Source organism: Mauremys reevesii, linkage group 3, assembly GCF_016161935.1.
Source record: "Mauremys reevesii isolate NIE-2019 linkage group 3, ASM1616193v1, whole genome shotgun sequence".
NCBI classification, from domain to species: Eukaryota; Metazoa; Chordata; order Testudines; family Geoemydidae; genus Mauremys; species Mauremys reevesii.
In genome coordinates this window covers 3,244,477-3,260,381 of record NC_052625.1, presented here as the reverse complement: position 1 = coordinate 3,260,381, position 15,905 = coordinate 3,244,477, and the positions used below count along the sequence as shown (strand labels likewise).

Here is a 15,905-nt window from a genome sequence, read left to right as displayed (position 1 = left end):
GGAGGGCTGGAGCTGGTCCCCAGCAGGGCCGGGGGTGGGATATGTGGGGGCATGGAGGCTGGGCTGGTCCCAGCAGGGCCGGGGATGGGATATGTGGGAGGGCACATGGAGGCCTGGGGGGTCCCCCAGCAGGGCCGGGGTGGGATATGTGGGGAGGGCACATGGAGGGGCTGGAGCTGGTCCCAGCAGGGCCGGGGATGGGATATGTGGGCATGGAGGCCTGGGGCTGGTCAGCAGGGCCGGGGTGGGATATGTGGGAGGGGGCGTGGAGGCCTGGGCTGGTCCAGCAGGCGGGGGATATGTGGGGGCATGGAGCAGGGCCGGGGTGGGATATGTGGGGAGGGCTGAGCTGGTCCCCAGCAGGGCCGGGGTGGGATATGTGGGGGGGAGGGCTGGGGCTGGTCCTCCAGCAGGGCCGGGGGTGCAGGAGGAGCCGCTCCCTGGGCCTGGCTGAGTGCGGCTGTGTTGCTCCCAGGCGTCCTGCGTCTGAACGAGGCGGCCCTGGCCCGGGCGGCCGGCCAGCGCCTGTGGCTGCTCCCCAAGCAGACGTACCTGAATGTGGAGGATGACGAGGGAAGCACCCTGGAGAGGAAGAGGAACATCATCTGCTGCCTCATCATCCAGATCCTGAAAGGGGAGAAGGAGCTGCACATCGATAACCTGGTGTTCAGGGTACGGGGTCCTGGCAGGCGAGCGGCCGCGCGGCTCCGCGCCCCGGCAGCCTCGGAGTAACTCTGCCCTCTCCCCCCGCAGGTGATCGACGCCTGTCAGAAATGGGAGTCTGGCCCCGCCCTGAAGTTCCTCAGCTTCTGCTGCAGCAGCACGGACGTGCTGTCCTGCACCCTGCACCTGCTGAGCCAGGGCTACCTGCGGCGCCAGGAGGACAACCCCCAGCTGCTGGAGTACGTCTCCACGGAGCCCACGCCCGCCCGCTCCCCGCCCCTGCAGTGCCCCCCCCAAGTCACCTTCCAGACTGTGGAGATCAAGACGATGCCCAACGCTGCCTGCGCCGAGCGGAGACAGACCTTCTCCACCTTCAGGTAGAAGCGGAGCGGGGCTGTGCGCACGGGCCAGGCGGGCACGGACACTGCGCTGCCGCCCTGCTCCCTGGGGTGCCAGAGCCCATCACAGGCAGTGCATGGGCTGCCTGGAGAGCACCTGCCTGGGCCCAGCCACGGCCCCTGGAGCACGAGACACGATTCCCAAGGGCTCGGGGTTTTTAATGTAAATAAAACAGCTGTGCTGGTCTGTGCCCTCCTTGTGCTGATCTGTGCCCGCAGCCCTGGGCCCTACCAGCGAACGGCAGAGCTGGCACCTCACCCCCAGCGTGCAGGGGCTTGGGCCCAGCTGGAGGTTATCGGGGGCTCCCTCCCTTGCCCTGGTGAGGCTGGGGCCAGCGCCCCCATTAGGCTAGTAGCAGAAGTGAGACATCCGGCTCCGTCGGCAGCTCCTGATTCTCCTGTGGGCCTGGGGTCAGCGTTGACGGCAGTCCTGCCCCCTGGCTGGCGCGGTCTCCCGGGAGCTGGGCTCCGGGCAGTGCCCGGCGGCTGCGGCAGCCGTAGCCATGCACGGTTTGTAGGCCCCCAAGCCCCAGCGCCCGCCCCGTGGGGGCTTCTCGCCCACCAGAACGCAGCTGTGTGAGAGGCAGCAGCATTGGCCATGGCTGAGGGGCTCCGCCCCCCCTTCCCGCACGGGGCGCAGCTGCACACACCCTGCACCCCAGTCACAGTGGTACCAGCGTTAATTTATTAAAATTAATCCAGAAAAGCAACCATACAGTAAGTTAAAAAAAATAGAATCTTGTAAAAAAACAGGGTAACGCCCCCGCCGGCCGCCCAGCCCCCCGTTTGCGGCTCCGAGGGCAGGGAGTGGTTTGGCAGCATGAGGGGCTGGGCTGGGCTTGGCGGAGGGTAGGAGTGTGAGATCCGCTGCAGTGCCAGGGCTGGTGGGCTGCCACACTCGGCATGTGACCCCCAGGCCAGCAGTAAGTGGGAAAGCAGCTGTGCCCAGGGTCCCCCAGCTGCAGCCCCGCCTGCCCCTAGCATTTCTGGGCAGGGGGGCTGCAGCTTGGACTGACGAGTGCTGAGGGCACAGCTGGGCCTGCCCAGCTTTCTGCTCCCCCCAGGCCCGTGCCTGGACCTCACTGCGGAGCAGCCCTGTCCCCCAGGCTCGCTGCAGCAGGCCCCTACATGCAGCGCTAGGAGAGCCTCAGCTGGTCCATAGGCCCCCGTGTTCCCTAGTGGGGGGGGAGAAGGGGGGCTAGGCCCAGGCTTGCCGGGGCCTTGAGCAATGGTAGGGACCCCTCAACTCCCTGGAGCTGCCAGTGGGGCCCTGGGGCTTCCGAAAGGGCGTGACTGAGGGTGCAGCTGGCTGAGCCCCTCCACCCCCTCCCTCCAGCAGCTCCCAGTCCCCCTCCCTTCCTTGGGGTGGGCCCCCTGCCCCTTGGTCGTGGGAGGCTGGCTTGGGGGGCTGCAGCTCTGGAAGCCACGTGGATGCCCCTGTTGCACCAGTTCCAGCTGCATGTTAAAAGCCCCCTGGGCGGGGGGAGACAGTGGGAACAGTCAGGGCCTGGAGCGGGGCAGCAGGAACCTCCCCCAGTGCCCAGCAGAAGGGACAGGCCATGGCCATCACTGCCTCCTGCCACACTCAGCAGAGTCCCGGCTCCCAGGCCGCCCGGCTGGCTCACACGCTCTTCGAGTAGCCAAAGATGCCCACGGGGAGATGCTTGACATGGGTTGGCCACTGCGCGGCTAGCTGGAAAAACTTCACGTCGTTCCACTCCACCCCGTCGATGGACACTGAGAGGAGAGAGCAGAGCGCCAAACATAAGAGTGGCCGTACTGGGTCAGACCAAAGGTCCCTCTAGCCCGGTGTCCTGTCTGCTGACAGTGGCCAATGCCAGGTGCCCCAGAGGGGATGAACAGAACAGGGAATCATCAAGTGATCCACCCCCTGTCGCCCATTCCCAGCTTCTGGCAAACAGAGGCTAGAGCCACCATCCCTGCCCATCCTGGCTAATAGCCATTGATGGACCTGTCCTCCATGAACTTATCTAGTTCTTTTTGAACTCTGTTATAGTCTTGGCCTTCACAACATCCTCTGGCAAGGAGTTCCACAGGTTGACTGTGCGGTGTGTGAAGAAACACTTCCTTTTGTTTGTTTTAAACCTGCTGCCTGTTAATGTCATCTGGTGACCCCTAGTTCTTGCATTAAGAAGAGTAAATATCACTTCCTTACTTACTTTCTCCACACCCATCATGATTTTATAGACCTCTATCCTATCCCCCCTTCGTTGCCTCTTTTCCAAGCTGAAAAGTCCCAGTCTTGTTAATCTCTCCTCATACGGCAGCCAGTCCAAACCCCTAACATTTTTATTGCCCTTTTCCAAGACTAAGAGATCGTTTTAGCGCTGGGGCGACCACATCTGCAGGCAGTGTTCAAGGTGTGGGGGTACCATGGATTTATAGAGGCAATAGGATATTTTCTGTCTGTCTACCCCTTCCTTAAAGGTGCCCAGCATTCTGTGAGCTGTGCTCAGAGCACACATGCAGCTCAGCTGTGCGGGGCAGGGCTCAGCGTGTGTGCGTGCACAGCTGGGGGGGAGAGAGACTCTGGCAGAGCTCAGCCAGCCCCCGCTGCAGCCTGCCGGGGTCCGAGTGGGGGCAGAGCTGTTGGCCTGGCTGGCTCTCTGGAGGGGTGTGGCGTGGTGCCGGGCCGCCCTCACCTCGGAGCATGGTGTTCTGGTGCTTAGCCGTACAGATCAGGCGCGTAATCCCTTCAATGACTTGGCTTTTGGGCTCCAGGTCCTTCTCCTTGGGTTTCTTACTCAGGAACATCACTGGGAGAAGCAAGCAAAGACTCCTAGAGCCAGCCCTGCCAGGGGAGCCAGGCAGGGACTCTCGGCCCCCTCCGGGCCGGGCTGCTACGGGCCCCGCCAGGGGAGCCAGGCAGGGACTCTCGGCCCCCTCCGGGCCGGGCTGGTACGGGCCCCGCCAGGGGAGCCGGGCAGGGACTCTCGGCCCCCTCCGGGCCAGGCTGCTACGGGCCCTGCCAGGGGAGCCGGGCAGGGACTCTCAGCCCCCTCCAGGCTGGTACGGGCCCCGCCAGGGGAGCCGGGCAGGGACTCTCGGCCCCCTCCAGGCCGGGCTGGTACGGGCCCTGCCAGGGGAGCCGGGCAGGGACTCTCGGCCCCCTCCGGGCCGGGCTGGTACGGGCCCTGCCTGGGGAGCCGGGCAGGGACTCTCGGCCCCCTCCGGGCCGGGCTGGTACGAGCCCGCCAGTGAGCCGGGCAGGGACTCGGCCCCCTCCGGGCCGGGCTGGTACGGGCCCCGCCAGGGGAGCCGGGCAGGGACTCTCGGCCCCCTCCGGGCCGGGCTGGTACGGGCCCCGCCAGGGGAGCCGGGCAGGGACTCTCGGCCCCCTCCGGGCCGGGCTGGTACGGGCCCCGCCAGGGGAGCCGGGCAGGGACTCTCGGCCCCGTCCGGGCCGGGCTGGTACGGCCCGCCAGTGAGCGGGCAGGGACTCGGCCCGTCCGGGCCGGGCTGGTACGGGCCCCGCCAGGGGAGCCGGCCAGGGACTCTCGGCCCCCTCCGGGCCGGGCTGGTACGGGCCCCGCCAGGGGAGCCGGGCAGGGACTCTCGGCCCCCTCCAGGCCGGGCTGGTACGGGCCCCGCCAGGGGACCAGCGTGGGCCTTTGCCAGCCTTACCTTTCTTGTTCTTCTCCTTGGTGACCACGGTCATGGCCATGGTGCTGGGGGGGACCAGCTCCCCGGCGCCGGGCACGCGGCTGACCTGCAGCAACCGGAAGTTGCTCTTCAGTGTGTTCTTCAAGCCCATCTCCCGCTTCTCTCCCTCCTTCTTCTTCTCCGGCCCCTGGCTCGTCCAGTAGTCGACCTGCAGGCCCATCACCTCCACGCCGGGGCTCAGGGACCTGGGCGATAGCCACAGCAACATAGCCCCAGCCACGCTCTGCCCCTCAGCGCAGGGCCCAGCCGCCCCCTCCCCGCCCCACCCCTCAGGGCCGGGCCCAGCCGCCCCCCTCCCACCCCTCAGCGTGGGGCCCAGCCGCCCCCTCAGCGCCGGGCCCAGCCGCCCCCTCCCCACACCATTGTCCCTCAGATCCAGCCCCAGCCGCCCCTCCCGCCCCAGCGTCCCACAAGATCCAGCCCCATTCGGGTCTCCAGCTGCCCCACAGCCAGCTCCAGCCCCTCTTCCCCATGGGCATCACCCATGTGGCCCAAGGGGCACGGGAACATTGCCCACAATCTCCGCAGAGAGTCTCAGGCCAGGGGCTGGGGGTGTGTGGCACAGCCCCCGCCCCTCCGTGCCCGGCCGTGTGTGCCCCACCCAGCGCAGCGTGGGCCCCCTCCCTTCTGGGCCAGGGGACGCAGAGGCGGCTGGGACAGAGCAGTGTGGCTGGCTCTGCTGGAGGGAAACGGTTAAAAAGCCTGCGGGACATTAACCCTCCCTCCAGTCCCCGTGCGGAGCCTCACCCAGTCCCCGAGAGGCTGCTGCTGACGGACGGGGAGGGTGGTGGGGTGCCCATGGCCTCCTTGCTGTGGGGGGTCCCTGCGCTGGCTGGAGGTGCGGAGCTCAGCAGGGAACTGGTGCAGACCGTGGCATCGTCAGAGTCCACTAGCAAGAGGGAAAGGCAGGGCCAAGTTAGCGGGAGGAGAGGGGCTGAGCTGGGGGGGGGGTATCCCCAGGGCAGCAGTGGGGCAGAGGGCCGTGACACCCCATTGCCTGTGGCTCTGTGCTGGGGCGGGATGGGCACTCATAGCCTAGGGCCACCACTGGTGTAGCTGGGACCTTCCCAGCTCCCTTGGCCAGTCGAGGCTGCAGCAGGGCTCAAGGAGGGGGGAGGGGGCCTGGAAGGCTGCCGCCCCCCCTGGGGTTCCCCACCAGAGGGGAGAGGCAGAGCCAGCCAGCCCCACTGCCCCGGGCCGCCGGGCGGGCTCACCTGAGGCGCTGAAGGACTGTTCCACGAGCCCCACCTTCACCACCTGCAGACAGAGAGACGTTAGACACTGCCCTTGGCCCTGCAGCCGGCCAGCCAGCCCCCCCCCTCGCCCCACCCGTGTCCATGCGCCTGGCAGGGCTGGCGTGCGGTGTCCCCCCCCCATCAGACACTCACCCCAACAAATGGCACAAACTTCTGGCAGGAGTCGTCGTCTGGGCTAAGCGAGGGAAGAGGGGAAAGGTCAGACGGCAAACCCGCCGCGGGGACCACGCTGCTACCTGCGGGGCTGGCAGGGCCGCCGGGCGCCAGGCCACCGGGCAGGGCCCTGCCTTGCCTTCAGGATCGGGTGCCACCTACGGGCCGAGCAAGGCTTTCTGCAGGGCCACGCCTGGCCCGCCCGGCTGGCAGGGGGAGCAGCGAGTCATTCGCCACGTAGGGCAGTGCCCAGCCTGCCCCGCAGGCAGTACCCAGCCCCCCAGCTAGCAGGGGCAGCCCCCGAGTCGTCCACCACGTAGGGCAGTGCCCAGCCCTCCCGGCTGGCAGGGGGAACCCCCAAGCCGTTCACCCCACCGGGAGCAGAGCACTGTGGGGCTCGAGTGCCCCCGCTCTCCTGGGGCCCTGGGTGCTGCCCCGTCCCCTCCATGCACAGCACCCGCCCAACGCTGCAGCCCAGGCTCAGGCTAGTAGGAAGGGCAGGGGAGGAGCAGGGATAGCGACAGACGGAGCAGCAGGGGGGCTGCAGGGAAGGGAGTTCACATGCAAAGCTCCTGGGCCGGCCCTGCTCCGGGGCCGCAGGGCGGGCAGGGGGCACTGAGGGGCGGGCAGGGGGCACTGGTTCTATTCCGGACACAGGATGGGACGGAGGGACACGCAACGAGGCCACAGCGCAGCAAGCCACGGGCAGGTACCTGATATAAAAATCAAAATAGAGGCTTCTCTTCCTTGGGTGCCACAAACCAAGAGAAGGGAGAGGTGAACGCACTGCTGGGACGCGCCGTTACAGCCAGGCCCTGGCGGGTGCGGTGCCGGCCCCACCCACAGCCCCACGGCCCCGCCCGCTCCCCAGGGGCAAGACGGCTCCAGGGCCCATTCAAGGGGCTGACCCCTGCACCCCTCCCCAACCCTGCCAGGACAGAGGGCGTGAAAATGACCTTGGTACCTCCCAGCGCTCAGCTCAGGGACTAGCACTGCCCCTGCTAGCCTGGTGCCCCTCAGTCCTGACCCGCAGCCCCCTGCTAGCCTGAGCTCCCCCCCCAACCTCTGCCAGTGCCCCTCACTCCCGACCCGCAGCCCCCTGCTAGCCTGAGCTCCCCCCCCAACCTCTGCCAGTGCCCCTCACTCCCGACCCGCAGCCCCCTGCTCGCCCGGGCTCCGCCCCCCCCCAGCTCTGCTGGTGCCCCTCACTCCCAACCCACAACCCCCTGCTCGCCCGGGCTCCCCCCGCTAGCTCTGCCGGTGCCCCTCACTCCCGACCTGCAACCCCCTGCTAGCCTGGGCTCCCCCCCAGCTCTGCCGGTGCCCCTCACCCACAGCCCCCGGCTAGCCTGGGCTCCCCCAGCTCTGCCAGTGCCCCTCACTCCTGACCCCCAGACCTCTGCTAGCCTGGGCTCCCCCCAGCTCTGCCAGTGCCCCTCACTCCTGACCCCCAGACCTCTGCTAGCCTGGGCTCCCCCCAGCTCTACCAGTGCCCCTCACTCTCCCTGCTATCCCAGCCCTGCGTTTCTCTGAATGAGGCCGGCTGGCCGGTAGCTGTGTAGGCTTTTTCCCAGCTGGCCACGCTGCTCCCGTTCCTGGCCTCACCGCCCAGCAGGATTAAGTGCCTCGGGTCTGCCAGCAAAGGCCGGGGAGCCCAGTGTCCAGCCCAGACGCCCGCGTCCCCAGCTACGCTCCCGCTTGGCAGCTGACCCAGCAAGCGCTGAGGCTCCGTGGCAGCAAACAGCTGATACCCAGCGGGCTGCACGCGGGAGCCTTGCACTGGGCACGTGCCAGCAGCGTGAGAGAACGACAGCTATGGGTGCCCCACCGGAGAGTGGGGGGAGCACGAGCAGGCACCAGGGGAGCGCACGGGACTGCACGGAGCTCGGATCAGAAACGAGGCCCCAGAGGGAAGGGTCATCCCTGCTCTCTGCCTGGGCCCCACACTCGGCGCCAAGGCAGGCCGGGCGGGAAGAGCACAGGGTGGCATTTATCTGGGCATCTCCGCTCAGGGCTCCTGCGGCTGCTTCTGCCACTCACACACTGGGGGGCGGCGGCCGAGAAGGGGACTGCACCAGAGACCCTGCATGGGTTGGAGGGACCCCAGCCCGTCCTCCCCTCCCTCAGCCCTGCTGCTCTTTCCTCTGCCACCCGGCTAGTTCAGACACCTCCCTGGGGCGCTGCAGAACCCGGGGGCCACCCGGCCGGGATTCAAAGCGCCACGCCCCAGATTTGGCTGGGGAAGGGTCCCCGGCAGCAGCTGGCACCAGCTGGCACGGCTGGGCGGTGTCCAGGGTGACTGCCTGTGCCCCCAGGCCTGAGTGCTCACTGCTGCTCTCACCTCTTCTGTTTGTACGTCAGCATGGCCTCGGAGATGGGCAGCTGGTGAGACTGGCCGGCTCCTGCAATGAACTGAGCCACGCGGCCAGGGACGTCCACGGTGTCTGGGGAGGCAAGGTGTTCCCGCTCAGCTCTGTGCTCTGGGGAACCCAGCCCCCAGCCTGTCTGACTCACAAGAGACCCCCCCTCCCAGCCTCTGCTTGGACCAAAGCTGATGAGAAGAAAGACTTACGGAAAGCAGGAGACACCTAAACCCCAGGGTGACAGGATTACAGCAACTCCCCTGGCCTCATTTGCATGGAAGAGGGGACAGGGAGGGATCCCCATTAGCACATAGGAGGGAGAGCAGAGATCCCAAGGCAGGAACCGCAGGGAACTCTGGGACCAGAAAGGCAGGGAAGCAGTGCATCATGGGAGATCTCTGCTCCACATGTTAATGTACCCGCCTGCCCACAGCCAGCTCAGAAGTGATCAGACCAATTCTAACAATAACCCTCTACTAGTATCCAAGCTACTGAAGATGCCTAACTGCACTGTGGGCCCCCTGGAAGGAACACGACCCATAGCCAGGAATTGAGCAGCTCCTAGCGTCCAGCCTGAACAAAACAACTCTGGTATCCTCCACTGAGACATCAGTTTACCTATAAACAAATCTAGTGTCTCCCTTGAACCATGGTTCTTTCCCTTCCCACGCTCAAGTGAGTGCTCGGATGCCTGGATCCAAAATCTACATCAGTTCCACTGGGACTTCATCTTCTCCTGCTGATCGTGCTGGGGGCTCTGCCTGTCTCCAGCCCTCCGGACCCCCAGCTACCCCCACCAGCCGGAGTGGTGAGAACCCAGCTCGCTCGCTCTCTAGCTGTAGCCCTGTGACCCTGACTCGTGTGATCAGTGACAGTTTTCTAAACCTGACTTTTGTCATCACATTTAAGTTCGATTGAATATTCCGAGTGTTTTGTTTGTCTGGCTCCCCTGTGGTTACCACCTGGCAATAAATAACGTTCATGGTTAAGCTGGTTGCTTCTCTCTCCCCCCATTCGCTCGGCAGCGATGCTCCTCGTAGCTAAGCTAAAGGTCCCTGCAGCCAGAACCCGGTGGGGTTTGCTCATCAGGTGGGTTACAACCAGAACAATTGTAACGTGAAAGCGGAGACAGGGACGTGCTGAACCCGGGACATATGAGGGTGGCAGCGTAGAAGTGCTGCTCCCCCAGCCTGCTGAGTCCAGGGACATCTAAGGGGCCAGCTTGGGAGTGCTGATTAACCCGGTCCTCCCAGACGCGCTCTGTTAACGTGGGTGTGTTCGTCTGGTTCTGGGGAACCGCAGGACAGCTCCGTAGGAGAACCCCCGCGACAGAGCCCCGCCCCAAGAGTCACCCGAATCAATGAGCGAACCCGAGGTATCGGGCACATCTGGTAACACAGGGGAGAGGTGAGCTGCCCGCACAGCCCGGAGCTGGCCCTGCCCGGGCGCCCCTGCTGCTCACCTGCGCTGGGGGGCTCGGCCCGGCTGAACAGCTCCCTCCACGCCGTGTCCAGGAAGAGGGCGCTGTACCTCCCATCCACGGACGCCAGGTACTTGGCCAGCGGGTGTGAGCCTGCCAAGCAGACGGAGGAAGTGACGCTGGCTCCTCCCGGGAGCAGAGCTTGCCGATGCCCCGGCTGCTGCCTCCTCTCCCCCCCACGGGCTGCCTTTGGGGAGCCCTGCAGCCCCTGCCCCAGAACCGGGGCTCCCAGCGGGTGGCTCTTACCCAGTGGCACCACCAGGAAGCGCAGGTAGTTCAGCCAGTCAGGGGTCTTGCTGGCCAGCTGCTCCACGAAGAACCGCAGCACGATGCTCAGGTAGCTCTGCTCTCCCGCCACGGCCACTTTGACTGGGGGAGGCACGTGAGAGTTGCAGTTACAGCTGCAGAAGGAAGAGAAACCCCTGAGAGACTCAGAGCCACGCAGGGGCCGGGACAGATGCCAGCGACGGAGACAAGCCCACTCCCTCCTCAGGCCCCGGGCTGGCCACGAGCCCAGACGAAGGGCCCACCTCCCCCGGGGCAGGTCTGCTGTGTCCCGCCTCGCTGCTCAGCTAACGGGGAGCAGCCAGGAGTGCTCAGTGTTGAGACTGACACCGCCATCATTAGGGTCCAGTGTCAACACCCAGCTGGACAGCCCATCCCTGCTCCCAGCCCAGGGACCCAGGGCCCAATCCTGCGATGGTGCACAATTTTAATTTAAAAAAAAATTGATATATATACCATCTCCTAGAACTGGGGGGACCTTGAAAGGTCATTGAGTCCCCCCCCCCCCTTCACAGGAGGGACCAGTTTTTGCCCCAGATCCTTAAGTGGCCTCCTCAAGGATTGAACTCACAACCCTGGGTTTAGCAGGCCAATGCTCAAACCACTGAGCTATTCCTCCCCCCCAGCCTCCAGCACCCCTGGGCTTCTCCTTCAAACCCTTCCCTCACTACACGTCCCTGAGCCTGCTCCAGTGCCATCTGGGCCAGGTCCTTCCCCCACCCCCAGAGCCAGAGCCAGGCTCCTCCCCCAGGCAGCTCAGGGCCAGCCCTCTGCCCCACCGTGCTGCCCCTAGAGCCAGTCTCCGCCCACCCCGCCCGGCTGCACTCACTATCTCTGGATGCGGGCGACGATGGTGTTGAAGGCAGCCTGGACGTCGGCCACGGACCAGGTGGAGATGACGGGTTGTTTGTGCGCCTGGAGCTGCTCGCTCAGGTACTGTCGAGACAAAGCCAGAGAAGGCAGGGGCTGCAGCCCAGCCCGCGGGACCCACGGCAGCCCGAGCCCACACACGTCCCTTCTCTTCCCCCCAGTGGCTCCAGTTCATCCGGTAGGAGCAGTTCTAGCGGCGTCCCCCTCTCTTTGGGGTGTCTGCGCCAGGCCCCTACCCCAGGGCCCCCGGCGGGAGGAGGTTGGACCAGAGACTCCGTTCCCATGGGGGCAGGGCATTTCCAGCGGGGTGTGATCGCGCCGAACTGCCTGCCCGGTCTCCCAGCTGGGGGAGGGGCCCCTGAAGTTCCTTTCGGCCCTGGCATTTTCTCCCCCACTTACTCACTGTGATCTGGTCACCCCCCGTCTCCCCTGTAGCAGCCTGAGCAGCCTCTCACTGTGAGACGTTTTCTCCAGCCCTCCTAATGTTTCCACAGCTCTTCTCTGCCCCCTCCATGTTTGCAATGGCGGACACCAGACCTGGCCGCGGTGCCAACGCCGGAGACGGGTAAAATCACCTCCCGGTGACGTCTCACTAGCTCCCCGGAGTGCAACAGCCGCAATTTCTATTTACTGCCAGTGTTCCCGAGCCCTGAGGAATCCCGCCAGCCACACGCCCATCCAAGGACGACTCCTCGCGAGCTCTGCCAGGCAGCTTGTTTAACGAGGGCTCCCGGGAGGCTGGGCGAGGTCTGCGAACTGGCGCCTTGCGTGAAGCTGAGTCAAACCCCGTCCCGAAGTCTCACTATGGTACATCTCTGCCGTGACCTTTGCCAACCGAACTTGTAAGCCCATCAGAGATGGAATCAGGGCTGCTTGACAAGACCTGGTTTCCATAACCCCACCGCGGCTGCATGAATGATATTCCTGCCCTTCGCTGGATCCCATCCCAGCCTCTCCATGACACTGCGTGGGACTGATGGCCGGCTAATGAGCCTGCAGCCAGCCAGCTAATCCCACCTGCCCTTTCTGACTACTGGCCCAACACCAGCCCCCAGCCGGGCTTCTGGAATGGCCCTGGTATTCCAAGATTTATTCAAAATTAGCATCAGAGAGCTCCACAGTCAACTCTGCTAAGACTCTTGGTTACAAGTTCTCCAGGCTGCTGTTTTAAAAACGTTCGTCCCTGGCAGATGGTGTTTAATGCTCCTCGGTGACTGCTGGACTGGAAAGCACGTCGTCCTCCACATGCGACACAAGCACGTCAGCCAGGTTCCTTTACGAATCCAGCACGGAAACCGTCACCGAGCACTTCTGCCTTTTCCGCACCGTTATCGACAATTTTACCCTCTCCAGCCGGGATCTCCTTGTTCTCAATAAACCGAAACGCGTTCCCCTGCTCTCCTGCTGCTCTGTCGTGTAGCACATCGTTCCTAAGGCGCCGATCGTGCTCTCCAGCGGCTGCCCCCGAGTGAGGGCAAAGGACATTTGGCCCTAGCCTGGAAACCTTCTATATCCTGGGGTCGCCTCCCCCCGCCAGGCTACCACCTCCCACGGCCCCGCAGGCAGCCTGCCCAGGTGGTGTGCAGCCCGGCTCCCCTCCCTCCTCACCTGCCCTTGCCACTCGGCGACATTCACCAGGACGATGCTCTCCGGCAGCTGCTCGTCTGAGATCAGGATCTGGTTCAGCTGATCATAGACGGATTTCCGGGGCACCTAAGACAGCACGACCAGGCAGGATCAAACGCTGCAGGGATCCCCTGCTCTCCCACAGGCCAGCCACTGTCCCGCTCCCACGCCTCCCACATGGGCCAGGGTCCCGCAGGCACCAAACCAGGCCCCCCACTGCCTCTGCTGTGAGCAGATGGGGCCCAGCCCCCCCGCGCCCCCTGCCCTGCGAGAGGCAGGAACGCGACCCACCCACACTGCTGCAGCCTGACCTGGGCACTGTGCCGCGAGTCCGGCGAGCTCTCACTGTCCAGGCTGCTGGCGCGGTCGCTCTGCCCCTTCGAGTTCTGCCGGTCCTTCATGGAGGTGCTGCGGGGCCGCCACACCTGTCTGCTCTCAGCTTTGCTGCAGGGTGAGAATCTCCAGCAGTTAGAGCTTACGCTGCAGCAGCCCTGGCCCCAGAGCTGGGGCTGCAGAGGCTGGGGCAGCCAGGTCCCCAGAATTGCACCCACACCACTGCAACCGCAACACCAGAGATGGCTGCACCTGGGGCCGGGCTGAGCTCCCGTCCTCCCCCGCCTCTGGGGCTGGGTCCCCGTCATCCCCACCCCCAGGGCCGGGCCAGCTGCACCCGGGGCTGGGCAGGGCTCCCGTCTTCCCCCTCCTTCCCCCTGGGGCCGGGCCAGCTGCACCCGGGGCTGGGCAGGGCTCCCGTCTTCCCCCTCCTTCCCCCTGGGGCCGGGCCAGCTGCACCCAGGGCTGGGCAGGGCCTCCCCGTGGCCAGGCTGGCTGCACCTGGGCTGGGCCCTCATCATCCCATTGTGACTGGTCCATCAGCACTTTCCTTGCCAGAGAACAGCGTGGTGGGCCCAGCTGTGCTCGCCCCGTCCCCGTCCCCGGCCCGGGGCCCCGCGTGGCGGCCGGCGCGCTCGCCCGTCCCGGCCGGGGCCCAGCGTGGCCCGGCCCGGCGCTCGCCCGTCCCGGCCCGGGGCCCCGCGTGGCCGGCCCGGCCGCGCTCGCCCCGGCCCCGGCCCCGGCCCGGGGCCCCGCGTGGCCGGCCCAGCCGCGCTCGCCCCGTCCCAGCCCGGGGCCCCGCGTAGCCGGCCCGGCCGTGCAGGCCGGGACTGCGGCCGGGAGCTGCCTCACCTGGGCGACACAGCGTTTGGGGGCTCGGGCTTGCCGACGCTGGCCAGCTGGGCCAGCCTGTCAACACTGCTCTCCCGCCCGGCTGCCTCTGCCGCCCCGGGGCGTGGGGAGGGCTCCTCCGCCTCCAGCACCTGAGGGGACACAGAGTCACTGGACACAGGAGACACACCAGGGCCCCGAGACCCCTTCCCAGGGGCTGATGGGCCCACAGCCAGTCTCCTGCCCCCCCCGCACTGCCCTCCCACCACCTAGCTACAGCACGTCTCTGACCCCATCGCCGTGGGACCTGAGCGCTCGGCCCTACTAGATGGGGGCCCAGAAGCTCTGTGGGGGGGCCCAGTGGGAGCCTGTGGACCATCCTTCCTCTCAGCTCCCTGCCCACGTCTGCCCCCTCCCCCCACCCCCACCCGAGGGGACAGCTCGCTCCCTGAGCGCCGGTGCCTGGACACCCCCCAAAAGCCTCAGCCAGCCACACACCCCGGCTCAGCCGCGGCCGCCCGCCAGCACAGACACTCACCGCGGCTACCACCTCCACGCCCACCTCCTCCAGGGCCCGCGGGGCTCCGGCCTTTCGCTTCTCTGCTTGTCCCTGGGAAGGGGGAACCAGAGTCTAGACCAGAGCGTCCCAGGGCAGCCCCGAGCCTGGCCCCCAGCACAGGGCAGCCAGATGTGGGTCTGGCTGCCTCTGGAGACACGCGTGCGTGGGGCAGCCTGCACCCCAGAGCTCCCGCCAATCCTCTGTCCCCCCGAGAGTGCCCCCCGAGAGCGCTCCTGCTCCGTCCGGCTGTGCCGGGAGAGGACGCCGCTCGCACCCAGGAGAGAGAGCAAATGGGAAGGAAACGCAGCGCAGTGACCCGCAGGTGACAGACACCTCCCCGGGAGGCCTGGCTCCCGGTGGGACACCCCAGGCCCACAGGCTGCTGGCCTGGCGGCCGGGGGGGAGGACGAGGAGGCAGGGGTGTGACTCACAGGGCTGCCGGACTCCTGTTCCTGCCCTTTCTGGCCGATCTCAGTCTGGGAACCTGAGTGAGAGACGCCCTCAAAGAAACGCCTGCAGGAGAGAGACAGACAGGGACGAGATGAGAGACACGAGGACACCGGGACCCCCACTCAGCCAGCACCACAGACAGGCCCCCACTCGCTCCGGCACTGGCCCAGCCCAGCGCCCCCGGGGGAGGGGGTGAAGCTTGCAGGGAGGGGAGCTTGTCCCCTCGACACGCTGAACCAGAGAGCGCCGGGAGCTGAGCCGCAAAGGGACGACACTGAGGGCCCAGGGATCCTGCCCTCAGACTCACACTGGGCCGGGGTGGGGGGGAGACTTGGACTGAGTCGGGGACCTGTGGTTCCCGGAGGGGGCGCGCAGGGCTGGCAACCAAGGAAGGGCCGGTTCCCTGCGGGGGGGGCTGGGGCAGGTTTACTCCTGCCCTCCCATACTGGGACTGTCTGAGGGAGCCTGATGTGTGCTCACACCTCAGACTGGTTCCCCGTCTCCCAGGCCTTGCGGTGCCCAGGGGCTGGCTGGACTCCTGGCTGGCAGAGAACGCGATCCCCAGGCCGGGTGGGGATCCCCAGCGCCCAGGCTGCTCCCAGGAGGTGGTGCGGCCGCGCAGCTCCGAGAGGGGGAGTGCTGGTGTGAAGGGAACACGCCACGGGGCTGCACTGCCTGCAGGCCTGCAATACAGCGGCGCTTCCCAGGCGGACAGCCCGGGGGCAGGGGGCTGCTACAGCGAAGCAGGGGGACAGCGCCCGGCCGTCATACACAGCAGAGCTGTCGGGCGCCTCAGGGACCTGTCGCTGGATGACGCAAAGCCTTTGGGGTCTGACTCCTTCCCACAGCTGGGGCTCTCGGGGGCTGCCAGGGCTACGTCCCATGCACAGGGGGTGCTGGGGTCACCTCTCCGTTCCCAGACTGCACCGTGTTTAACGTGAGCCGAGGTCACCC

At 66.3% G+C, this 15,905-nt stretch overlaps 2 protein-coding genes across 5 annotated transcripts in view; one reads left to right on the top strand and one right to left on the bottom strand.

Moving 5' to 3' along the window:
• The window catches only part of LOC120400514 (cullin-9-like), a 38,441-nt gene extending 37,193 nt beyond the window's left edge, over window positions 1–1,248 (top strand). For both annotated transcript variants that reach the window (XM_039529161.1, XM_039529160.1), the window contains 2 exons: window positions 476–672; window positions 754–1,248. In XM_039529161.1, the coding sequence (XP_039385095.1) occupies window positions 476–672; window positions 754–1,044 (488 nt within the window). In that variant the 3' untranslated portion in view covers window positions 1,045–1,248. The remainder of the gene's footprint in view (window positions 1–475; window positions 673–753) is intronic.
• Window positions 1,249–1,723: 475 nt separating this feature from the next.
• The window catches only part of LOC120400515 (phosphofurin acidic cluster sorting protein 1-like), a 107,399-nt gene continuing 93,217 nt past the window's right edge, over window positions 1,724–15,905 (bottom strand). For all 3 annotated transcript variants that reach the window (XM_039529162.1, XM_039529163.1, XM_039529164.1), the window contains 15 exons: window positions 14,933–15,014; window positions 14,481–14,552; window positions 13,964–14,094; window positions 13,090–13,222; window positions 12,761–12,865; window positions 11,112–11,218; window positions 10,244–10,398; window positions 9,980–10,090; window positions 8,496–8,598; window positions 6,134–6,176; window positions 5,960–6,002; window positions 5,493–5,634; window positions 4,707–4,930; window positions 3,725–3,838; window positions 1,724–2,798 (listed from right to left, as the gene is read on the bottom strand). In XM_039529162.1, coding sequence (XP_039385096.1) covers window positions 2,683–2,798; window positions 3,725–3,838; window positions 4,707–4,930; window positions 5,493–5,634; window positions 5,960–6,002; window positions 6,134–6,176; window positions 8,496–8,598; window positions 9,980–10,090; window positions 10,244–10,398; window positions 11,112–11,218; window positions 12,761–12,865; window positions 13,090–13,222; window positions 13,964–14,094; window positions 14,481–14,552; window positions 14,933–15,014 — 1,681 coding nt within the window. In that variant the 3' untranslated portion in view covers window positions 1,724–2,682. The remainder of the gene's footprint in view (window positions 2,799–3,724; window positions 3,839–4,706; window positions 4,931–5,492; window positions 5,635–5,959; window positions 6,003–6,133; window positions 6,177–8,495; window positions 8,599–9,979; window positions 10,091–10,243; window positions 10,399–11,111; window positions 11,219–12,760; window positions 12,866–13,089; window positions 13,223–13,963; window positions 14,095–14,480; window positions 14,553–14,932; window positions 15,015–15,905) is intronic.